This window comes from Protopterus annectens, chromosome 2.part0, assembly GCF_019279795.1.
Source record: "Protopterus annectens isolate FY-2018-M chromosome 2.part0, PAN1.0, whole genome shotgun sequence".
Classification (NCBI taxonomy): domain Eukaryota; kingdom Metazoa; phylum Chordata; order Ceratodontiformes; family Protopteridae; genus Protopterus; species Protopterus annectens.
Genome location: NC_056728.1, coordinates 1,109,139,833 through 1,109,163,789, shown reverse-complemented (window position 1 = coordinate 1,109,163,789; position 23,957 = coordinate 1,109,139,833). Strand labels below are relative to the sequence as shown.

At 38.3% G+C, this 23,957-nt stretch overlaps 1 protein-coding gene across 1 annotated transcript in view; it reads left to right on the top strand.

Annotated features, from left to right (window-relative positions):
- The window catches only part of TET2 (tet methylcytosine dioxygenase 2), a 285,218-nt gene that overhangs the window by 183,925 nt on the left and 77,336 nt on the right, over nucleotides 1-23,957 (top strand). The window contains exon 8 of the mRNA XM_044061309.1: nucleotides 14,258-14,615. Within this exon, the coding sequence (XP_043917244.1) occupies nucleotides 14,258-14,615 (358 nt within the window). The remainder of the gene's footprint in view (nucleotides 1-14,257; nucleotides 14,616-23,957) is intronic.

The following is a 23,957-nucleotide window of genomic DNA, read 5'->3' as shown; positions in this document are numbered from 1 at the left end:
AAAAACAGGAAATGACCCAAAATGGCCAATGAATTACCAGTTACTGTCTCTAACCACTCCTCTGAGGACAAACAGGCAGCTCAGTACTCCCCACTCTCACTGGTGAGTAAAGAAACTTCCCTCTGGCCACACAAGAAAATAGAGGAACACAGGAACCAAATACAAAGCCCAGGGATCAGCAAAATCTGATCACTGGAACAACTATTGTTTCAATCTTTGATGTCAGCCAGAAGTGCTATTCGCAGCACTCGCAATGTGCCCAGTAATGACTCCTTCTACAGTTCATATGGGCTTACATGTATTGGTAACATAGCTAAATACGATTGTAAATTCTTTTTATAAGACCTGTTGTTCCTACTACTATTGGAACTGTCTGAGTATCTTTCTTCCACATTGCTCTCATTTCTGCTTGCAGATCCTGATTCATTATAACTTTGTCTCTCTCTGTGCAGGACAATGTAGTCACTGGGTGTGGTGATTTCAATGATCAATCCTACTTTTGTCTTCTTTTTCTGGACCACTATATCTGTTTTTCTATCATCTACCTTTTGAATTGTTGGTAATGGGTCATCGCATGTGATGTAAACTTCTTCATTTTCTATGATGTTTTTTGGATCATGCTTCCAGTGTTTTTCAGCCACTTTGATAACGTAATGTTTTCACAATCCCCAGTGCAACAGTCTTGCCACATTATTATGCCTTTCAGTATATAGTCCTTGTGCCATTAGCATGTCTGGTTGCATAGACTGGGAAATGATCACTGAGAGGCCCTCTGCCATTAGTATGTCTGGTTGTATAGACTGGGAGATGATCACTGAGAGGCCCGATTGTAAATTCTTTTTATAAAACCTGTTGTTCCTACTACTATTGAAACTGTCTGAGTATCTTTCTTCCACATTGCTCTAATTTCTGCTTGCAGATCCTGATTCATTATAACTTTGTCTCTCTCTGCGCAGGACACTGTAGTCACTGGGTGTGGTGATTTCAGTGATCAATGCTACTTTTGTCTTCTTTTTCTGGACCACTATATCTGTTTTTCTATCATCTATCTTTTGAATTGTTGGTAATGGGTCATTGCATGTGATGTAAACTTCTTCATTTTCTATGATGTTTTTTGGATCATGCTTCCAGTGTTTTTCAGCCACTTTGATAACGTAATGTTTTCACAATCCCCAGTGCAACAGTCTTGCCACATTATTATGCCTTTCAGTATATAGTCCTTGTGCCATTAGTATGTCTGGTTGTATAGACTGGGAGATGATCACTGAGAAGCCCTCTGCCATTAGTATGTCTGGTTATATAAACTGGGAGATGATCGCTGAGACGCCCACTGCCATTAGTATGTCTGGTTGTATAGACTGGGAGATGATCACTGAGAGGCCCTCCGCCATTAGTATGTCTGGTTGTATAGACTGGGAGATGATCACTGAGAGGCCCTCTGCCATTAGTATGCCTGGTTGTATAGATTGGGAGATGATCACTGAGAGGCCCTCTGCCATTAGTATGCCTGGTTGTATAGACTGGGAGATGATCACTGAGAGAATATAACATTGTGCCTGTGGTGGAGTATTTGATACTAAGATCCAGTCTAACAGAGAATTTGATGTCTTGCTATAATGTGTGGAGCTCTTAATTAGTTGTGTGAAATCACATAAATTCATGCTAGATGTAGGGGAGTTAGAGTTTATGTCCAACCAACTGACATTCACATCACCTAGTAATATTTTTTCCTTGTGGAAATGTTGTGAATATCCAGTGTATGATATCTTCCAGTATAGCTGTATTGTCACCAGGAGGGATATAAAGGACAGTAATATGTATTTGTTTATAATTCTTTATTTTGAGGAAAGCAATAAGAAGCTCTGCTGAACTGAATTTTGGTGTTGGTTTGCTGTAAGGGGAAATGTGGTAGGCACTGGGAAATATTAAAGTGTACGTGGCAGCGGTGGTGTAGCTGTTAGCGTTGTCACCTCACAGCAAGAGGTTCTCCCCTTTGATTCTCGGCTGGAGTGCCTTGTGTGTGGAGTCTGCATGCCCTCCCTGTGGTTGAGTAATGTTTAAAGACACGCAGATAGGTGCATGTGTGAATGGGTGCACCTTCTTTGAAGGTTGGGTGTCGGACTGGCAACTCGGCACTGTAAAAATCCACTGCTAATCATTAGCGGACCGAAGTTCTGCTGTAGCGACCCCTAACCGAGAAAAGTTGAAAGACTAAAAAGACTGGGAAATATTAAAGCAGTACCACCACCACCTATCATCTTTATGTGGTCATTACAGATAATATTGTAGCCAGGAGGTATAACTTTGGAGTAGTTAATGCTGGGTTTAAACCAAGTTTCAGTTACAGCAAGAACATCAGGCTTATGTTGGGCAATCAAGGTATGTAGTTCAGCAGTTTTATTTCTTATACTTCAAACATTTATTGCAACAAAAGTTAGATCACCAGGGCTGGGGATTGGCTGTTGTTGGGTTATAGAAGTGTATGTATACCAAGTCTGAGATCTCCATAACTTAAAGAAAAGGGAATATTCCAGGAAATGGGAATCTCAGACTTAGTCTATGCAAGTCTGTTCTTTTGGCCATTCAATTTTTGTGTTTCAGAACTCGTTTTAGCACGTCCTGTCATTTCAAATGCTTCCCAAAGCAAGTGATCTGCATGAGTTCCACAATTAGTTCTATAAAAGAGTGGACTTTCAGGTGAGCAGGAAAATAGCAGGTCTGACATTATAGGAAAGGAAGATTAACCAAGTCATCCAGTGCTCTATGCAAAAGGAGACCACAGGGCCCCCCTCCCCTCATACTACCTGGAAAATCACCCCTGCTAGAATGGCTCCTTAGGCAGCCTCCTAGTTGGCCTATGCCTAAGGCTGGCTATGTATGAAAGAGACTACAGCAGTAATACTGCATAAACAGAAAGGGAAGGAGATGGCTGTCAAAAACTATCAACCTATATCTCTATGCAATGTACATACCAAAGGTTTTGTTTGGAGTATGATGGCAAGATTGGAAAAAGTCCTACCGAATCTAATAGGGGATAAAAAGTTGATTTTGTTAAAGGTAGATCATCCATTGACCACTAGCAAACTCTCATAGAGTTTTCAGACTGGACTGAGAAAAAAGGCCGGGGAAGGCAGGAATCGTGCTGATAAGACATTCAGAAAGCCTTTGAATATGACTCATTGGAGTTTATAATGGTTCAACAGAGGCCACTGAAGATGGTAGGTGGTTGAAGGGTGTGAAAGCCCTTTATAGGGCCCTAAAATTGCAATTACAGTATATTTAAATGGTGGTGTTAAAGAAGAAACAGCATTAGAATGAGGACCATGTCAGTGTTGTCCATTATCACCTGGATTATGTTTAGTAGTTGTTGAATATTTCATTTAGAGAGTAAGGGAAAGATGGGCCAGGCAGGACAGTGGTAGGAAAAAAGAGTAATATTTTTATATTTGTAGATAATTGCATGAAGGTGTTACTGTGCATCTTCTGGGGATATTGGAAATGTTCAGTAATTTTGGTAGCACATCAGGACTTCAATACTAACCCAAAAGCACAGGATGATTAGAATAGTAGAAATATATAAGAGGAATAATAGTAAATTATTAAATAGACTTAGCTATAGGAAGAACTGGAGATAGATAAAAAGGGAATAACTGGAATCATCTACATGTAGGTGGGAGAATGTGTGTGTGTGTGTGTGTGTGTGTGTGTGTGTGTGTGTGTGTGTGTGTGTGTGTGTGTGTGTGTGTGTGTGTGTGTGTGTGTGTGTGTGTGTGTTTTTGTGAGTTTGTGTTTGAATGTGTACTTGTGTGAGTGGGAGAGTGACTGAGGGAGGAAGGGTGCCTTTCCATACACAATGTGGTCACCACAGTTAACTACCATGAGAAATTCTGATCTGCATCTGCACATCATGGTAACTGCAATTCATCGACATGTAAATGAGCCGATAATAAAGTCTTTCCTTATCTCAGTTAATATGTCTTTGAATCACAGCATCACATTAACAGAGCCATTTTACCTCAGCTGTTAATGTGATGTGGTAAGGTATTAATAAGTCTCTTGGATTGTGTTATAACACTGATAATTTCCAGTGCTTTTGCTCCAAATAAATTAATTTAAACATACTTATCATGTCATTATATGTCAGAAAAGTAAGTGGTAACATTTTCAGGTATTATCCAGATTATGACTTTGCATAGTACCTATGAAATCAACCTTCAAAAAGCTGAAATGCCACGTTGAACCACCCAACATGAACATGGTGGCAGGGAACCACTAGACACCAGGGATTTCTTTTAAAGTGCCATAATGGCACCAACAGCAGCATTGTGATCAGGAGTGGGACAAATCAGTAGACACCAGGGAACACTTTTTAAGGAGCCATAATGGTACCAAAGGTAGTTTGGGGATCGAGCATGGGGAGAACCACCGGGCATCAGGGAATACTTTTTAAAGCATCATAATGGCAACAACAGTAGTACAGGGATTGGGGAGTGGGGAGGGGGACACTATGCACTAGGGATGACCCCTTAAAGTGCCATAATGGAACTGACATTATAGCAGAGATTGGGGAATGGGAGGATACGTACACCACCAGGGCTTTACAGATACATTCCCTAATGATGGCACTAAATACTATGGTGGGGAGGGACCACATGAGGACAGATAGGATAGGGACAGGTAACGGGACTGTGGTGTGTGTGTGTGTGTGTGCATGTGTGTATATATGTGTGTGTGTGTGTGTGTGTGTGTGTGTGTGTGTGTGTGTGTGTGTGTGTGTGTGTGTGTGTGTGTGTGTGTTTGTGTGTGTGTTTGTGTGTTTGTGTGCGTGCCTGTGCATGCCTGTGTGTGTGTGCGTGTGTGTGTGCATGTGTGTGCGTGTGTGTGCGTGTGTGTGTGTGGTGTGTGTGTGTGTGTATGTGTGTGTATATGTGTCTGGGGGGCATGTGTGTGTATTTGTGTGTGTGTGTGTGTGTGTGTGTGTGTGTGTGTGTGTGTGTGTGTGTGTGTGTGTGTGTGTGCTCATAGCTCATATAATGCTGTAAAGTATCACAAACATTATTACATTAAGCACTGCAGAAAATCACATATTGGCTTCAGAGAATAATTAAACAAGTATAACATCTGGAAGTAAAACATAAAATTCTCGAGCTGTTCAAAATACTGCTTCTCAAAAATAATTTTTTACACTGGGACTTAGTCATGCAAATCCGGACAAACCCATAGCTAAAATGTCCTACCTACACGTTCTTAGTTTGATGGTCGACCCAAAATTATGTCAAGTAATTTGATAAACACAAAATGCCATAGCAGCATAGGTGAGACTCGAATTCAAGGCAGCAAAGTAAACTTTGTCTGCACCTTCCAACCCACTGAGATGTAATGCTTATTTTATTAGAAACTCTGCCTGTCATCTGTGGGCCAAATTTCATCAAATTTAGTTGTTTTAAAATATCTTAACTCAAAGTACTTCATGGTAGTAATTACAAAGAAAACACTCCACCATTCATGATGGAGGCAAAGATAGGAACCGGAACTAGTGTGCATGAGCTCAAATGAAATGTAGTCCAACACAATGCTCACACCACAAACACAGGAAACAGGAAGTGATAATCCAAACTACTTTATTTCCACTCCAAAACCAAAATTTAAACTGGTTAAAAGGCAAAAGCATCTTCAGTAAAATGTAACTGCCAATTCTGCTGTGTTTAAATAGACTTGATTTTTGCACAACATGACATCATTAATAAAGTGTCATACACATAAGCAGACTTTAAACACACTTAATATTTCTTTAAATAATACCCACTGATGTAATAAATATAGCAGTGTTTATAAAAAGAATATATTGTTGAACAGGTAAATGCCTAAACAATATAATATTATCTACTACACCCCAGTAGACATACTGCTATAGTGACACCTAATGGTATTGATGCAGAATTACAGCCAAATACAAAATGAACCATTTCTCACAAAAAATTAATTCAACCCTGGTTTAAACAGAGCCCATAGCGGTATAAAATGTATGTGATCCTTTGAAACAAAAGAACTTTCCAACCCCTCTGTTTATTCACAATCATGTCAATACCCAAGAGCATAAAAGAAGCTGTTTTGCAGTTCCAAGTGTGTTTAAACAAAGGGCTACTTTCTGTCTTGAAATGAACATCACTTGTATGTTCAGAAATGTGATGATTAAACATACATGGTGTCCTGCCTATATAGAACATCACACTGACACTTCCACATGTAATTAAAGAGAACTGCTGTTTTGCAGTTCCAAGTGTGTTTAAACAAAGGGCTACTTTCTGTCTTGAAATGAACATCACTTGTATGTTCAGAAATGTGATGATTAAACATACATGGTGTCCTGCCTATATAGAACATCACACTGACACTTCCACATGTAATTAAAGAGATGATCGGATAAATTTGGAAGTATTGACTGATGTGAATTATTTTGTTTTTTTAGTACATAGTTGCAAAAAGAACACCATCTACATGGTTTGCAACCAGTATCTATATCTCCATCTAAAGTAACTACTTTTATTTTCTATGTGATTTTTTCAGATATTGAGCAATGGTTTTAGCCTTTCTGTAGATGATCTTATATTCCTCTGGATGTATTTCTGAGAAATATTTCTCAGTCTTCAGAATATTCCAATTCTTATTCATAATATCTGATTGACATGATATTACTGACAAAAGACAAAAGTGAAAATGTGGGAAATTGTAAATTTTTTCTTTATATCTAAGCAGTTCAGCTCTGTCCCTTTTCATTGGCCACTGTTTCGCTTATTTTACATCTGTCCAGCAATAACTTCTACGTACCAAGCTTTGGCACAGGAGTTGGAATATTCTCCTTCCTCAGAAGTATTCTTTTAATTCTCAAAAATTGAATTTTGAGTATATAGTGAATTAGTTGTCCTGGATAACAGCTGTTTGCTAGTAAAAGACAATTCTTACTGAAATGATTCCTAAATAACTTTGCTTCTATTGTACCATCACTGTTTTTATCCATAGATAAATGTAAAATTTAAATCAGCTCCCCAGTAATTTTTATTCAGGTATTCAGGCATTCCCACAACTCTTCCACATCTGATTTCCAGACCAAGTAGCAGTCACATAGGACCTGCCTCCACATATCCATCACATATAAATGCAAATTGTTTCCTGAGTCATAGATCATGTCCTCACAGCTGTACTACTTACAAACTGCAGAAAGCACTGATTTCTATGTTTGTTAAAATGTACTCTGAGCAATATTTTTTTTATATTTTGATGGGAAATATTACAAGCAAAAATCAGGTGTTGCCATGGGGGCATCTTATGTCCCAGTATTTGCTAATGTTATTCAATAGTTTGGGGGAAGCGTCATGTTTTAATTTGATTTGTATGGACAAGATTAAATTACCCAGTTTTCGGATGATCTTTTTACTATATAGAGCAGAGATACATATGATTTACAAAGCAGAGATAGATATGATTTATAGGAATTTGTTAATTATTTAAATAATATTACATAGTTTTTGCACTTTACTTTGAATGTTAATCTTATTTTTTTTCTATATGTTTTGATAGTTAAAGATGATATATATCAGAAGTTTGAATCTTCTATCTACAGGAAACGCACTTTTAGCAAAACGTATTTGCATTTTTCTAGTTATCACCTCTTGACTCAAAAAAAAAAGGAGTTTGGTCAAGGGGCAAATGGTTAGAATTTCAAGACTGATGTCTAGTGATGTTAAGTTTTGTAAGGAAACTGAGAAATTTAAAAGAATGCTAACAGAGAAGTGTTACCAATCCAATTTTTGAATGACATTGTGAGGGAAGTGGTATATGGTAGAAATGAGAGGTTTCAACCTTTTATGAAAATGAGGTATAACATTCAGTTTATGAGGAAACTCAACAATGACACTATAGCACCTACATTTAGAACATAAGCCATGGTTTTACATATGGTCCTGCCAGAAGAGCATCTGGCTCAGCCAACACCCTGTGCCGGAACAATGAACCAGCACAACACCCCAACTCATACTACTGGCACACCAGTCAGGTGACAGAATGCACAACACACACCCTCAACTATCCATTCAGGTCCCATTTTTGTGCCTTGCCCCCCTGACCCTCCACCCTTTTATTAAAAAAATTTCTTCTTCTTATAAACTGAAACAAACTGCTCATGTTTTACTTAAATACTTCTTATAAACTATAGCAAACAGTTGCTTCAGTTTATATATTGCCTGCACAGAGAGCTACATCGCTCAGATTATAGTTTTAAAAAAACACATTTTTACCTTTAAACTTTAACAAACTGCCTGTGTTTAGAACACTCATGGAGCACTACAGCACTCAAGTTTGACTGCAAAAACCAGTATTGCATTAGAGATCGTGATTGGCTGATCAGCCCCCCTCCCACCACTTTCTGCCCAGAACAGTTGCCTTTTTTGCCCCACTCTAACTGCAGTACTGGGTGTTGATACACCAATGTTTTAAGGATATAGTAAGGAGAAATTTACTTATAACCTTCAATGATGAAATAAGGATTATACAGCAACCCCCCATTAATATTTAAAAACGTGCATGCTGATTGGTTAGCGTGCCCGTTGTAAATCAGACTTATACTAATGGAAAAAGGTCCGGTCGCCTGGACTTTTTCCATTAATATGTCTTTTTTTTGTGTGCGTTGGACAGCAACGGAGAATGGAAGAGCTTCGTTCCTGTTATCTCGCTATGTTAAACGAGTTTAACATAGCGAGATATCTTAAAAAAGCAACGGAGATCTTCCTTTCTCCGTTGATTTTTGTAAAGCTATCTCGCTATGTAAAATGAGTTTAAAGCAATGGAGAAAGGAAGATCTCCGTTGCTTTTTTTAAGATATCTCGCTATGTTAAACTCTTTTAACATAGCGAGACACCTTTTCAAAAGCAACGGAGAGCTTCCTTTCTCCGTTGCTTCCACACACAGCTCTGATGTACTGCGTAACCATATGCATGCACAGTACATCAGAACTGCTGCAGAATACTGGACAGCTGCAGAAGGGCAGCAAGGAGGCATTATACAATGTCATTATTTAAGAAAAGTAAGTATTTTTTTTCTTAAATAATGTCATTGTATAATAGCAATAACCCACTTCTGAGTGTGGGTAATGCTGGATTTACCCATGGTTGTCTTTGTTTGGCCAATCGGGCTTCAGCCTTGTGACCAAACCACATCAACAGCGGGTAGATCCAGCATTACCCACACCCAGGCGTGGATTATTGCTTAAATAAACTAGGGACACCCCTTTGTTTTCATACAAAAAGGGCAACATTTGAAACAATCCCTCGAAATAGTAATTGTAAGAAAAAGCTATGTAAATATAAACACAATTCTTTATTCATACAAGTCACTATTCACTGAAAGATTATGTATTGTACAGGACAATTTATTTATCAAACAACAGGGACAGTTTATATTGTTACTTGCCTGTCATGTGATTGATTTTTTTGTAGAAAAGACAGAAAGGGGATGGAACAAAAGAATCATCAAGCATGTGGAAGACATTAAATGGAATGTTAAAACAAAATAATTCAGCTAAGCACACTACTTTATATGTGGCTTTCAGTATGTTTTTAGTCTTTGTTTTGGAAAAGATACATGTTATGCAGAGAGCTGGGGACTGGAAATCAATACTAGAATTCATATGGCAGATTCAACTGAAAGTTACCCTTTTCCCTGGGCTGAATGAAGCTGTATCAATATCAATGCATTTAAACTTTAAAATGACAAAGTCTCATAGTAAGAGCAGTTGTTTGTAGTATTTAGGATGAACTATTTTATGCAATAATTTTATTTCTTATCTTGATAGTTTTGATGTTTCTAACTTTTTTTGACTATCTGTAATCATATTAGGTACTTTTCAGCTTTTTATACTATATTGTTATCTATTTTGTACATTATATATTTTTATAATTTATGAGATATGTTTAGGTTGAGTGTGAATGATCATGTGATTATTTGATTTAAGTAGTGTCAAATGATATTGCAAACTTCTAGTCACGTGGCTGTTAACTTAATTTTAAATGAGCTTCTTGTTTGTAGCTGTGTTCTGATGAAGTCCCTTGAAGGGATGAAAGCACATAACCAATTTTGTGTTTGCCTGGAATAAAGTTGTGTGTCCTGGGAGGTTCACTGCAGCTGTTCTTTTTTGCTTATTTTTGTTTTTTTTTACTGTAGAGCTGGTTTCTTGGTTTATGCAATTTCTTTCCTCCATCAAAATGTCCCAAGACTTGTTCCAGGAAAGACATGCACTGTCACAGTTTACTGGTATTTTAACACTGTTAATACAGAAACTGACTCAGTTGACTACTTCATTACAGCATGAGCCATCTTCCACTAATAACTCTTTGAATAATGAATATGGTGTAGATCTACTAGTGGTATGAAAATTCCCTAATGGGACTGTGCTGAACTCTATTACTCACAAAGATTTATTAGGTTTGTCTGATGTGACTGGATGTAAGATTATGGAGATAGTGGTGCACAATCATGAGAGCCAAATGGTTTTGTTGCAGAAAGAGGCTCGAGCTTTGTCAGAATGTATTACAAAAGCAGCGATGTTTCTAAATTTATGAAGTCTTATAATGATGTTTTTATCAAGGTGAAGAAACACATTTTTATGATTAGGGAAACAAAAGCTGCAGTTTAGATTATGTTAACAGGGGCTACCCAACCCCATCTACCACTTGCTACTTTGTGTGTGTCTTTCAATAAGTCTTTATTCTTTATTTTGGAAAAGGTACCTGTTATGCAGAGACTTGGGAATTGAAAATCAATACTGGAATACAGGGAAGTGATATGTCAGAGTCAGCCGAATGCCATACAGTTCCCTGGTTTGAATGAAGCTGTTTCAATATGAAGTATGTTAAAAATCAAAGCATTTGAAGTTTAAAATGAAAAAGTGACAAAGTAAGAGCATTTGTATATAAACTTTGGAATGGACAATTTTATGTAATAATATTATTTCTTATCTTGGTTGTTTTGATGTTTTAAACTTTTTAACTGTGTATAATTATCTTAGGTTCTATTCAACTTTTTATATAACATTATTATCTATTTCACACATTATATATTTTTTTATAATTTATGAGATGTGTTCAGACTGAATGTGATTGATCATGTGAATATTTGATTTAGGTAGTGTCAAATGATAGTGCATGTTTCTAGTCATGTGACTGTTTATGTAATTTTCTAATGTTATTGGTTGTACTTGGGTTCTGATGAAGTTCCTTTGTTCTGATGAAAGCACTTAACCAATTTTGTGTTTGCCAGAAATAAATCTGCATGCCCTGGGAATTCTGTTTAAAATCTGTTCTGCCAGAACCAATAAAAAGGCATTGAACCCTGCTTCATAAAGCTGGACACAACTCAGCCAAAACTCTACAGCATCAAAGCCTGCCAGTGTAGAATTCATATGTATAAATATTTAATCACTTTTAATCAAGCTGTGCATCCTGAATCACCTGTAAAAATGTGTGGTATCTCATAGTATTGATATCGCTAGAGGCAACAAACGTTTTAATCAAAAAGTGAGTACAGCAGATAGAGATACCATGAAGGATGCAATACTTGACACAGTGGTTCTAACAGACGGAGTGTGAGCATTTCTATGAATATTAGAAAGCATGGAAAGTACTGATACTCTGCAGCCTTAACTATCAACCCCTTCATCATTTTTTGGTCAGTAATAATAATTATTATTTTTTGAAACCCTATCTGCCATCCACAATTTCATCAAAATTAGTTTGTTGAAGGTATTTAACACATGTTTTTTTAATGATAATAATTATAATAACCCAGAAAAAAACATGGAATGTCTATAAAATACACTGATGGCAGATTTATTTTATCATGTTTAACTTTACAGGTGATAAACTTTAGACAGAGTGTAGTGTAGAGATGTTTTTTTTTCCTGTGGAAAAAAAAATTAACTTGTAGTATTGTATTCATGTACCATTCCTCTGATTTTCTTTTGAATGTAACCATGTTTCTGGTGTCTCAAAAACTTTCATTTGTAAAGGCAAGATCTGATTGCTTAGCTGAAGTTTTTTAAAACAACATATGAACCTTTGATATATATATATATATATATATATATATATATATATATATATATATAGGTGAATGTTCCTGGTTGTTAAGACACATGCAGACTTTTGCAATCTTTATCTGGGTAAATCTGGTACAAATAAAAATGTACACATTCCAGTGGAAAGTTTTTTTTTAAATGAATTAATAATCATACAGAAGATCTGTCTTAAGTGCTATTAAGAATAGGCTTCTATGATTCTGCAAGCAATGTGTTTTGAATATGGTATAAAATAAATGTCAGTTTTATGATTTAAGACATAGTGCTGAGTTGTTCCATTTTGTTTGGACACATTTGCATTTATTTTTTGTTTTCCTTCTTATTCTTAGCCTTTGCTGTCTGTTAAACGTCAGTACCCTTCCAGTCAGTCATTACAGCCATCAGTAGTGCAAGGGTCAACCAGGAGGGGGCCATCATTCAGAGAGTCATCTGGGGTGCTATGATTTTCTTTATGCTGCCTATCCCCTGCACACACATGGTGCAGTGCTAAGGAGAAGACATGGTATGCATTGCAACAAAACGTCCCCCTCACTTCCACAAGGGGTGCTTCCTCACAGTCAGCCACACACCTCCCCCTTAAGCATGAGTGGTGGTTTCTCTAGTCTTCAGTGAGCCACCAAGTGTGTGCATCCCCCCCCCCCATGAAGTAAGTGGGCCACAGCCATTCATTTCTCCTCCTGCTTGACTGCCTGCTCCTACAGTTTTAGGGCCACTAATCACTGTATGGTAATCTGAATTGCAGTCAGGATACTGTGCTCTGTGCCATTGAGCCACTCATTTAGACAAGTTTAGGCTTGCCAAAATGCTTTGCATGTGTGTGCTGTGAAGTCTTTCAGAAAATAAGCTGTAAGTTATAAGCATGCACTTTGGTAAACTGGATTGAGTAACAACAGTATTCTCAGCTTCAGTTATGGAGTCTTCTTTTGTGCATACTTATGCAATAGCATTAGGTTGTATTCCTCTGTCCTATGCTACAGCAACGTTTGCTCCTGTATCTTAGATCGCATCAAAGGAGAACTCCCACTTCCAATTAGAGGAAGTGACTGCAGAGTTGGTTTTCTAAGTTAAATTACTGCATGGAACATAGCTTAGCGCTTGATAGAGGGGGTTTCAGTATCTGTCCAATAACAATGTGGTACATTTAGATCCGAGCACAGAATTTAGATAAGACAAGTACTCAGAGCATCATTTTGATCAAAGCAAGACTGCTTTAATTATGCTTTGGTAAAATTATTTCTTATATGTTTACATTTCTAAGGCACCAAATCTGTGTATCCTATAGAAGCATGCTTTAACAGCACTGCATTGCACCACATTAGAGCATTTATGATGTTTATATTATCTCAATAATGTACTCCAGCACTGAAATACACAGTGTAAAAAACAAAAGGCACTGCTAATCAAAGAGGAAAAAACAAGAAGAACATGATGTCAACATTGTTTTGCTTTGAACAACATCTTTTTTTTATTTTGCTTTTGCATGTCATAAAGAAATAGGCCTATGAGAATCTTGATTAACACTGTTAGTACATTACAACCTATAGGCGAATAAGTTTTCACTGAAGTCAAATCTATCAGTCTTTTCATTTTTAATAATGCAGTAAATGGAATTCTCATTGAAGACTAACATAACTCAGGAAATTAGATCTTGTTCTCAGTTTAAGCAGTCTCACAATGTAATATACTTCAGAGGAAATAAACAAAACCATTGTATGTGTCATGAGAGTGGTCAGCCCCCAGAAAAAATAATAATATGTGTTACTTTATGCATATTACCAAAACATGCCTTCAATGAATTGGCAGTGATAGATTCACACTCTATAAAACAGTCTTTGGCTGATCAATAAACATGCTAATTGCTGACTGTAAGGTGTTTTATGTTGCATTCTAAATCTCAAAATGGAAGTCACAGATAGGTTGTGTGATAAACCTTCATTTTAAACCTATGAAGGTGCATCTCTAGAGCAGTAAAACAGTGAATTAATAAGATGGCATCCATATGCGTGCATACACACACACACACACACACACACACACACACACACACACACACACACACACACACACACATTAAAGTCTGCATATCTCATAATATTCTAATAATGTAATATTTGGGGGGGTTATTTTCAGGTATGTACATTAACAAGAGAAGACAATCGAGAAAGTGGTAAAATTCCAGAAGAAGAACAACTTCACGTGTTGCCTTTGTATCGAATTTCCTCTGTGGATGAGAACGGAAGCAAAGCGGGTCAAGAGGAAAAGTTCAGGAATGGTTCGATCCAAGTTCTTACATCTTTTCGTTGTAAAGTAAGAAAGTTGCCTGAGCCTGCTAAGACATGTCGGCAGAAGAAATATGAATCAAAAAAAGCACTGGCAGAAAAGAACGCCCAACAAGAGAATATTTCTTGCAAAACAGAAAAGGATAAATCTGGCTCAGTGAAGAACAAACACTCTAATTCGGAGAATACCACTCCAGAAAAGAAGCCAGGTAATTTCCACCTTTGTAGTTTGCAAAACATTTCATTACATGAGAATATAATAACGCAAGTTCACTCTCTTAAAGCCAAAATACAGTTTTGTAACATATTTTTCTAGATTTCTGTTTCAAAACTGAGTTTCTTGTAAAAATGTCTTGGGTCTTAAAGATTTCAACACATTCAAATGTATGACTGCAGAATTCCAAAAATGAAGTAGTCTTCCATTTTTTATATGATTGTAAAAGGAAAAAACTTCAAAGACGAATGCACGTTAGGTTCAAGCAAGGCACCCTTTATTACTTGCAGCAAGGAGACAAAGCATGTAGGTATAGGATTTGTCTGGCTCTTTGGTGATCAGTATATTATTCTTATACAGTTCTCTTCATGTCATACAGAAAATGTTATTATTCTATTGCTGACCTAGTTGGACACAGCTTTCTGTATGTTTCACAGAAAATGTTACCAGACTTTTTTCTGACATGGTCAGATTATTTGCTGTCTTGCAAACACATTTTGAGAAAAACAACCTGGCCTTGGGCTTATTTTAGCCCACCTTAACTTTTCAATTCTTCAATTGTACAGTTCTAATACATGTGTTACATTTTGTCTAGATTCAAGGTACATTTCTAGCTTTGGTACAATTAATGCTGACTATGGTTTATACTTTCAAGCATCTATTGTTTTCATTATCAAAACTTCTAGCAGCTGCATATTTTCTAATGGCATAAGCAGAAATGAAATATCTCTTTGTTAAGTTTCATGACATTAGCAGAAATGAAATGTCTCTTGTTATTTTCATGACATTAGCAGAAATGAAATGTTTCTTGTTAAGTTTCTAATAGCTGTGCAGATTCATGCAGTGTGAACAGAATAAATGTATTAACCCTTTTAAACCTCGAATGCACTAAGCATGCATATTACTATTATATATTTTTCTAACATTTCCCCCCTTTTAATACTTTTATTCTACTTTCAGGATAAGCATAAAAATTTTTTTCTTCCCCAAACCTCTTCCTGCTCAGGATTTGCAGTTAAGAGAGTCATTCAGTTTAAGCTCATGAAAGCATTTTCAGTTTTTTAGCAATTCTTCAAGTTCAGCATCTTGGTATAAGGTTTCTGAAACTGAAATGTCTACAACATTTTTAATCAGTCTTTTTATGCAGGGGATGCAGCAGCACACACATACCACCAGTAAGATTATTCCTACACAGATGGCAATCAGAATGTTCATCAGGATGCTGCCCCAACCCCCAAACAATTTCTGGAAAAAGTCCATCAATGGATTTGGTCCTGATTTGGTCATGGCTGACACCTGCTGAATCACCTCAAGATGGTTGTCTATCTCGTGTTTGTGGTCAGGAATATACGAACAGCACTCCTCCTGGATTAAAGTGCACGTACCTCCTCTCGCCACTAGGGTGAAGTCAAGAGCCATGCGATTTTGAAGCACCACTGTTCTCATGGCAGTCAGTTCATCAGTCACCAATTCTAGGGCAGAAAAGGTTGTATTGCTCATTATTTCGAGAAGCTTAGACAATTTTCTCAGCTCCCAGATTGATTTCGTTGCTCCATATGCTGGCAGTACACCTGCCCACGATATAACAGTATCACTCAAGTCCATGTGTGACAGTCCATTGTTCCCTAAGCCCACAGCATGATGGTTTTTCCAGCGTGCATTGATTTTCCCCACTGGATTGACAGGCTTCTTGATTTCTTGAACATTCTGAATTTTCTCTTGAGGTAAGACTGTTGTGTGTCGTATGGCTGGAACCAGGTACCCCAAAAAACAACTGCCGGACCAATTCTCAGGTAGCCATTTATATGCTTTTCTACCGCATATAAAGTAACAATCTTCTACTTTAGTAGTAACTTTACTATACCCTGACTCTGCATGAAACATTTTTTTGTCGATTATGGACAGTTGCTTATAGAGGTCAGCATTTTGTTTTACTTCTTCAATTGTCTTATGCATCAGTTCAACAAATGTATCATAGCTTGTGTTGCAATAGGATCTGATGTTATCAGGTTTAGTGTAGCATATATAGGGAACAGTCATTGCAATTGCTCCAACCCACCTTGACTGTATCATTCTTATAAAAACACACAGTTCCCTTCTGTCAAACAGACAAGTGCAATGCTACTTTATCTTGTGATGTGACATCTGATGTGTCATGAATTAGGTTTTCCCAGGTCTTGTTAGCTCCTAGGGGAACTGAAGTTAACAGTAACCCCCCCATATGCTTTTGGTAAAGCTGTGCAAATCCAGCAATTCGAAACATTGAAGGTTTCAGCATACACATATTTGATTGCCTGATAAGTGTTAAAGTTCGGGTGCCACTCTGTACGCTTGTTCAGTTCAGTTTGTGTGGCTGAGAAAAGGAATGGCCACAACAAAAAGATCATTGTCACTAGTATAGTCAACAGGATGGTTATGCAATACTTTTGTGGAAATGGTTGTTCTGCATTTCTGTTTTCTCCGGCTCTTCCAAGTAGGTGTATTTGGATCTTACGGGATTCCGTCATTTTTACTTTGGACACGTGCTCTTACTCTCTGCCCTAATAGGACCTTCAGCATCGATGGTTTCTTCACTGGGGTTGAGATGGATCAGTCCTATTGATCTGACCCCCCTTTGTAGCCAGACGTTGTACTGAGGGCCCCGATGGACAGGTAAGATTTTTGTCCAACTCAAAATTCTTAACCAGCTTGCAGTGCATCCGGTGTATCCATGAAGCTCGTTCTGCTATCTTGACTGCAGTGGGTGTCAAAAGAAGCACCTGGTAGGAACCTTCCCACCTTGGCGATGCCCAGTTTTTTCACTTGACAATTTTGATCCACACCCTCCTGGCGTCACTGCCACTTCTGATGTTTCGGTTTGTTTTCTATCTGAAACAGAATTTGACTGCAACAGATGTTTAGAACTCAACAATTTTTTCATATATTCAGCTAGAGTAAAATCAGCTTCCTGATCTGATGACATGAGAAGTTTTCACTGGGGTATATAATAAGCCCTTCCAAATAGTTTTTTTTCAAAAAGGAGTCAATCATTTTGCTGTAGGGACAGTTCTCATGCTCAACAGTGCCAGGGGTAAACAGTACAACCAAGTTTTTCCTGTCTCAGCTATTAATTTTCTCAATTTGTTTTTTAGTATACCATTATGCCTTTCAACTAGCCCTGCAGATTGCGGATGGTATGCACAATGATTTTTTAAAGAAATACCAAAATGCTTACTCAACTGCTGTATGGTTTGATTTACAAAGTGTATACCATTGTCACTGTAGATTCTTTCTGGAATATCAAACCTAGGAATGATTTCCTTGACAAGTATTTTTGCCACTGTAGCTGCATCTGGATTTTTGGTTGGAAAGGCTTCCACCCATCTGGAAAACATATCTACAATGACAAGACAATACTTCTTATTTTCACATTTGTTCAATTCTATGAAATCCATACAAATAGTGTGAAACGGATATGGTGGTGTGGGGAAACTCCCTTGCTTGGGCTTTATCGCCTCCTGTGCATGATGCTTGTTACAAATCTGACACATCAAACAAATTTTTTTAGAGTAGTTTATAAATCCGTACGTTGTGAACACCTGGTTCACCAGCTGTACCATCCCCCCTGTTGAGACATGGCACTGCCCATGGCTCAACAATGCTGCATAGCGAAACAAATTAGAGGGTAGTATCGGTTTTCCCTCTCTAGAGATGTACAGCCCCTTTTCGAGGATTGCTCCTCATTTTATCCATCGCTGTTTCTCAGCTTGCGTAGTGAGTGTCTGCATTGTTTTTAACATATTTAGATCTAAAGTTTCAGAGGGTTGTAATTCCTCATTTAAAATAAATACTTTTGTGGCTGCTTGTTTTGCAGCTGTATCAGCTCTCGCATTTCCTTTTGAAATCCTATCTTGTTGCTTGGTGTGAGCTGTGCATTTACAAATGGCTACTTTCTGAGGTAACTGAATAGATTCTAAAAGATCTAAAATAAACTGTGCATGATTTATAGGTTTGCCAGTAGATGTTATCATTCCCAGTTTTTTCCACTGTTGCACAAAAACATGTACAGTAGAAAAAGCATACTGGCTATCAGTAAAAATGTTTACACATTTACCCTTTGCTAAGGTACATGCCCGTGTCAGGGCAATCAATTCTGTTGCATGTGCAGATAAGTTGTGTGGTAAAGGTTTTGCTTCTGTAATCCCAGTATCAAAGACTATTGCATATCCTACTAAGTTCTGTCCTGCAGGACCCCTTTTGCATGAGCCATCCACGTAGTATGTCACCTCGGCATCATCCAAGGGGACATCCGTGAGATCTTTTCTAGGTAGTGTCTTTTGCTCAATAACCTGCAGGCAGCAGTGCGGTGTGCCGTCTGCAGGGGTCAGGAGCAGAGTAGAAGGGTTTAAAGTCATGCATCGTTCAATTGTCATATGAGGTTGGCTCAATAATATAGTCATTACAGGAAAGATGCCTAGCAGGGGAAAGATATGCCACCTTTTCTTGTAGTAAAATAATCGCGACTGCATGAGGTACTCTCAAAGTGAGAGGGTGGAACAAGACTACTGAGGCTGAAGCCTGTACTGCTATTGCAGCTGCAACTACTGCTTGTAAACAGTGGAGTAAGGACTGTGCCACTGGGTCTAGTTGTGATGAGTAGTAAGCAATGAGGCGTTGCTTATCCCCAAGCTGTTGTGTCAACACTGATGTCATGTAACCCTGCTTACAATCTACAGTTTGGAAAAAACGTTTAAGGTAGTTAGGCAATCCCAGAACTAATGAGGACTCCATTAACTGCTTTAGTTTACAGAAGGCAGATTCTGCCTCTGGTGTCCATTGTAACAAATCCTGCGCTGGCATAGGCTTCTTATATATAAGGTCAGTCAGAGGTGCAGATTCCAAGGCATAGTTTGGAATCCAGCTCCGGCAAAAATTATTTGTACCCAGGAAGGACATCATTTCCTTCTTGGTAGTGGGTTTTGGTGCTTGCAAAATTGCTATTTTTCTGTCATCTAACGTTCTACCTTCCTTGGATATTACATATCCTAGGTATTTGACCTGCTTTTTCCAAAGCTGCAGTTTATTTTTATTTACCTTATGTCCCTCAGCAGCTAAAAATAGTAGAAGTGCTATGGTATCTTCTCTACAATCCTGCTGGGTGGAGGCCGCCAGCAATATGTCATCAACATAAAGTAAAATCTGACTGCCTCTTGATGGGGTGAATCCCGCCAAGTTGCTTGCCATTTCTTGTGAGAATATCGTTGGACTTTCACAATATCCCTGTAGTAGTCGCGTATATGTATACCTTTTCCCCTGAAATGTAAATGCAAACCAATACTGGCTATCAGGATGTATCGGTATCAAAAAGAACGCATTGCTGATGTCTACCACAGAAAAATACTTTTGTTGAGGTTTCAAATCATTCAACAGGGTGTGTGGGTCTGGCACCATGGGTGCCCTTGGTATTACTGCATCATTTATGGCTTGTAAATCCTGGACTATACGCCATTCTCCATTGGCCTTTTTAACTGGAAATAAGGGTGTGTTACATGGTGAATTGGGAGATTCTACTAGTATCCCTCCTTTAAGTAAGGCTGCTATAATAGGCTTTATCCCTGCCTCTGCATATTTTCTTAAGGGATACTGTCTTTTTTGTGGTCTGAATGCTGACTTTGGCATGATAGTAACTGGTCCCGCTTTACGAATGAGTCCTACATCTGATTTCCCTGTTGACCAGAGAGTCTCTGATGTTCTTCGTCTTCCATTGCTGCAGTCCTTACTATTGGGGTATAGTCCGCGCCCAGTCGGCCCGAATACCAGAGTATAAGGCTGACGTCGGTCCAGAGCGCGTGGGGCGGCGTCAGATCAGGGTACTAATGCGCATGACCGACGTCATATCCTCAGTCTTTTTTGCCCTTTCTTAAGGGATACTGTCTTTTTTGTGGTCTGAATGCTGACTTTGGCATGATAGTAACTGGTCCCGCTTTACGAATGAGTCCTACATCTGATTTCCCTGTTGACCAGAGAGTCTCTGGTATGTCTCGTAAGGCATTCTCTTCCTCCTTTAATAAGAGTGTCATCAGCTGCCCTCGCTAGACTGCAAATACACAGCTGGGTTGGTCTGAGTTATCCAATTCAACTTTTGTACTTGTATTCCTTGTTCTGACAGTTCTAGTTCTGTCTGTTTCTCCCATCTCGTGACTTTTTCTCCTAGGTCTGCCCATTCTATATTTCTGTTTTTGGTTAAGCTAATATGTGGTAATCGATTAGACTTATAAAGTGTAAAGAACTCCTGGGGCAATGAACAGCTGGCTACACTGTTCCCTTCTGTGTCCCAGTACAGGTTACGCAATATCAATCTGTTTGCATGATTCTTAAATCATTCTTGCTCATATTCCTTATCAGGTCCTGGTGTGTTGCAATAATACAGGGTACAGTGCAACAGGTGTTGCTTATCAATGTCAAGGGAGGGGAACTTGCTGATGGCTAGGTTCATTAACTCTTTGGTCACAGTCCCTGGACCAGTCGTAACCAAGTCCTGGCTGTACCAATAAAACATTTCACCCTCCGATTGCACTACAAAGGTGTTAATTTGTCACTGTGCTTCCATACCCTGCATGGTTGGGACTACTGCTATACCAAATAGCTGCATGAGGTCTCTGCCCAAGAGGTTTACTGGGCACTTTACAGAAACTACAATTTTGCTTCTTTGTGTCAATCCTGAAACTGGATCAGTTATTGCAATGTTACAGGAGAGAGGCTCCCGATACAGCTGTCCATTAGCTGCTTTGACCAGTATGTAATCAGGTGACTCTGTGTTTTCTGGCAGTTTGGAGGGGTGTATCAGGGTTCATGATGCCCCTGAATCATACAAAAATTTGACCTCCCTCCCTTCTACCAAGAGTGTAACTTCTGGTTTCATGTCTGCTAAATAGAGCTCCAAGCTCAATAAAGCTAGGTCTAATATTTAATTTTCTTCATTGTCACTAACTTTCTGCACTTCCTCTACTCCTTCCATCACATTCTCATTTGTCCTTTCTTCACTAGCCCCTTCTAGCGATTCTTGACTACCATATAGTCAGTCCTCACCCTCCTTGTCTTCTGTTGTTGCCCTCTTGTTTTTCTTGCAATCCCTTGCCAAATGTCCCTTTTTACCGCATTTAAAACATTCTCCCCTTTTTTTCCGCCCTTCAAAGTCCTCTGATCGTTGATCAGATTGTTTGTTTTCCTGCGCATTTTTCTTGCCATTTTTCCCAGACTGTACTACATAAACTTCTGCTCCATCTTCTACAGAAAATACTTGAGCTTTCTTTTTCTTTTTGTTATTAAAATGCCTTTTGGCATGCCTAGCATATTCAAGTAATGATTGTAACCTGCTTGTACAATGGTATACCATGTGTTTTGTAATAAAACTGCTTATAGGCGTGCTACTGCCTTTTAAAAATGCATTCTTTAACTGCTGTTCATATGGGGACTCTTGTGTTTGATCTTCAGGAACCTGCATTTCACAGTGGTTATTAAAACATTTTAACAATCTGGCATAATACCGATCAATTGTTTCACCTTCTTGTTGGATGCATTGATTAATGCAAGTCCAGTCTGCCCTAGGTTTCCATTTTTCAGAGATGCGGTCTGTAAGACTTTTTACTCTGGTGTCTAATTCTGCGCTGCTATGTGGGAGGGGTCTTTGTGCAGCGTCACAGGGATTTCAGTTCCCATTAATCATGTACCAATCTGGCCCTACAATTTGTCTAACTACTTTTTTATTTTTTCTCCATTTAGATTATAACTCAACCTTATTCCTTGTAAATCTTCTGAGAATTTTCTAAAATTAACCTTTGGATGGGGAATTCCCTCAGTGGCTTTCCGGATATCTTCCGGAGTCCAAGGTCTATACACTAAGATAGTTGGGTCCTGATTGTCTTGACCTGCCTGAGGATTGGGTACTTCTATAAGTGGGCATATTTCTTCTTCTTCACCTATAGATCATGAATTTTTAACTATTTGCCATAACTCAATACCTTCTTCTGAATATACCTGCCTTTGTTCGGGACCTGGTCCCGATGGGATCTCTAATTTTAGTCAGTTTTAATTTCACAATATCTCTATCTTCAGTGACCACAGGATATAGTGGGGGTGGAGTAATCTGTTCACTTGCTTCATATTCTGGTAAGGGAGGTGGAGGTGCTATTACTAAGTTATTATCCTCCTTATCTAAAAACATTGCTTTTGAATCTTTGTTTTTTGTTCCCCTACAGTTTACTTCCTCCAGCCACCTGTGTGTCTGAGGAATTCCTAATCGACGTTGCTTTTTTACCCGACACTTGGAATCGTTTCTGAGCTGTTTGATAAGTTTGATAAGTGAGGATTTTTCTAATTTTCCGTCGAATTCGTATTTATTAACCCATTTTGAATAATATCTAATATTGTCGGCGCGCTGCGACTGCATATATTTTGCGTCTTCCGTTAACAGCAGGTTTTGGGGTCTTTTTGTGCAATTAATACCCATTTTGTTTTACCCTTTGATCGTTACGTAACTTCTCTTAATTTTTAACATGGTACCACGGATTTTGTTATAGTCTCTTCAGAATAACTGCCTACTTATTCTGTTTCTCCTGATCTATGACAAGACAGTAATCTTTTTTGTCCCTGACTTGCAAAAATACAATCTGACAAAAACAATACACATCTAGTCCCTGATCTAAAACAGAAAACAGAAAAAAGTAGATTCACCTTACCTGAGCCTACGTGATTGATCACCGATTCACGAAGACCCGTCCTTCAGTCACAGATCAGAAAGTGGCTGGCCTCTTTTGAACGACAATTCAGTCGGAGGACTTTCCATATAAGAAGAACCGATTTGGTTTCTTCCCCGTACGGTTTCAACCACCTGGCCGTCTGATCTGAGGTGAAGAGAGGGCTCCGGTCTGAAGGACCAATCTGTAAAAGGAAAAAACTTCAAAGACCAATGCACGTTAGGTTCAAGCAATGCACCCTTTATTACTTGCAGCAAGGAGACAAAGCATGTAGGTACAGGATTTGTCTGGCTCTTTGGTGATCAGTATATTATTCTTGTACAGCTCTCTTCATGTCATACAGAAAATGTTACTATTCTATTGCTGACGTAGTTGGACACAGCTTTCTGTATGTTTCACAGAAAATATTACCAGACTTATTGCTGACATGGTCAGATTATTTGCTGTCTTGCAAAAACATTTTGAGAAAAACAACCTGGCCTTGGGCTTATTTTAGCCCACCTTAACTTTTCAATTCTTCAATTGTACAGTTCTAATACATGTGTTACATTTTCTAGATTCAAGGTACATTTCTAGCTTTGGTGCAATTAATGCTGACTATG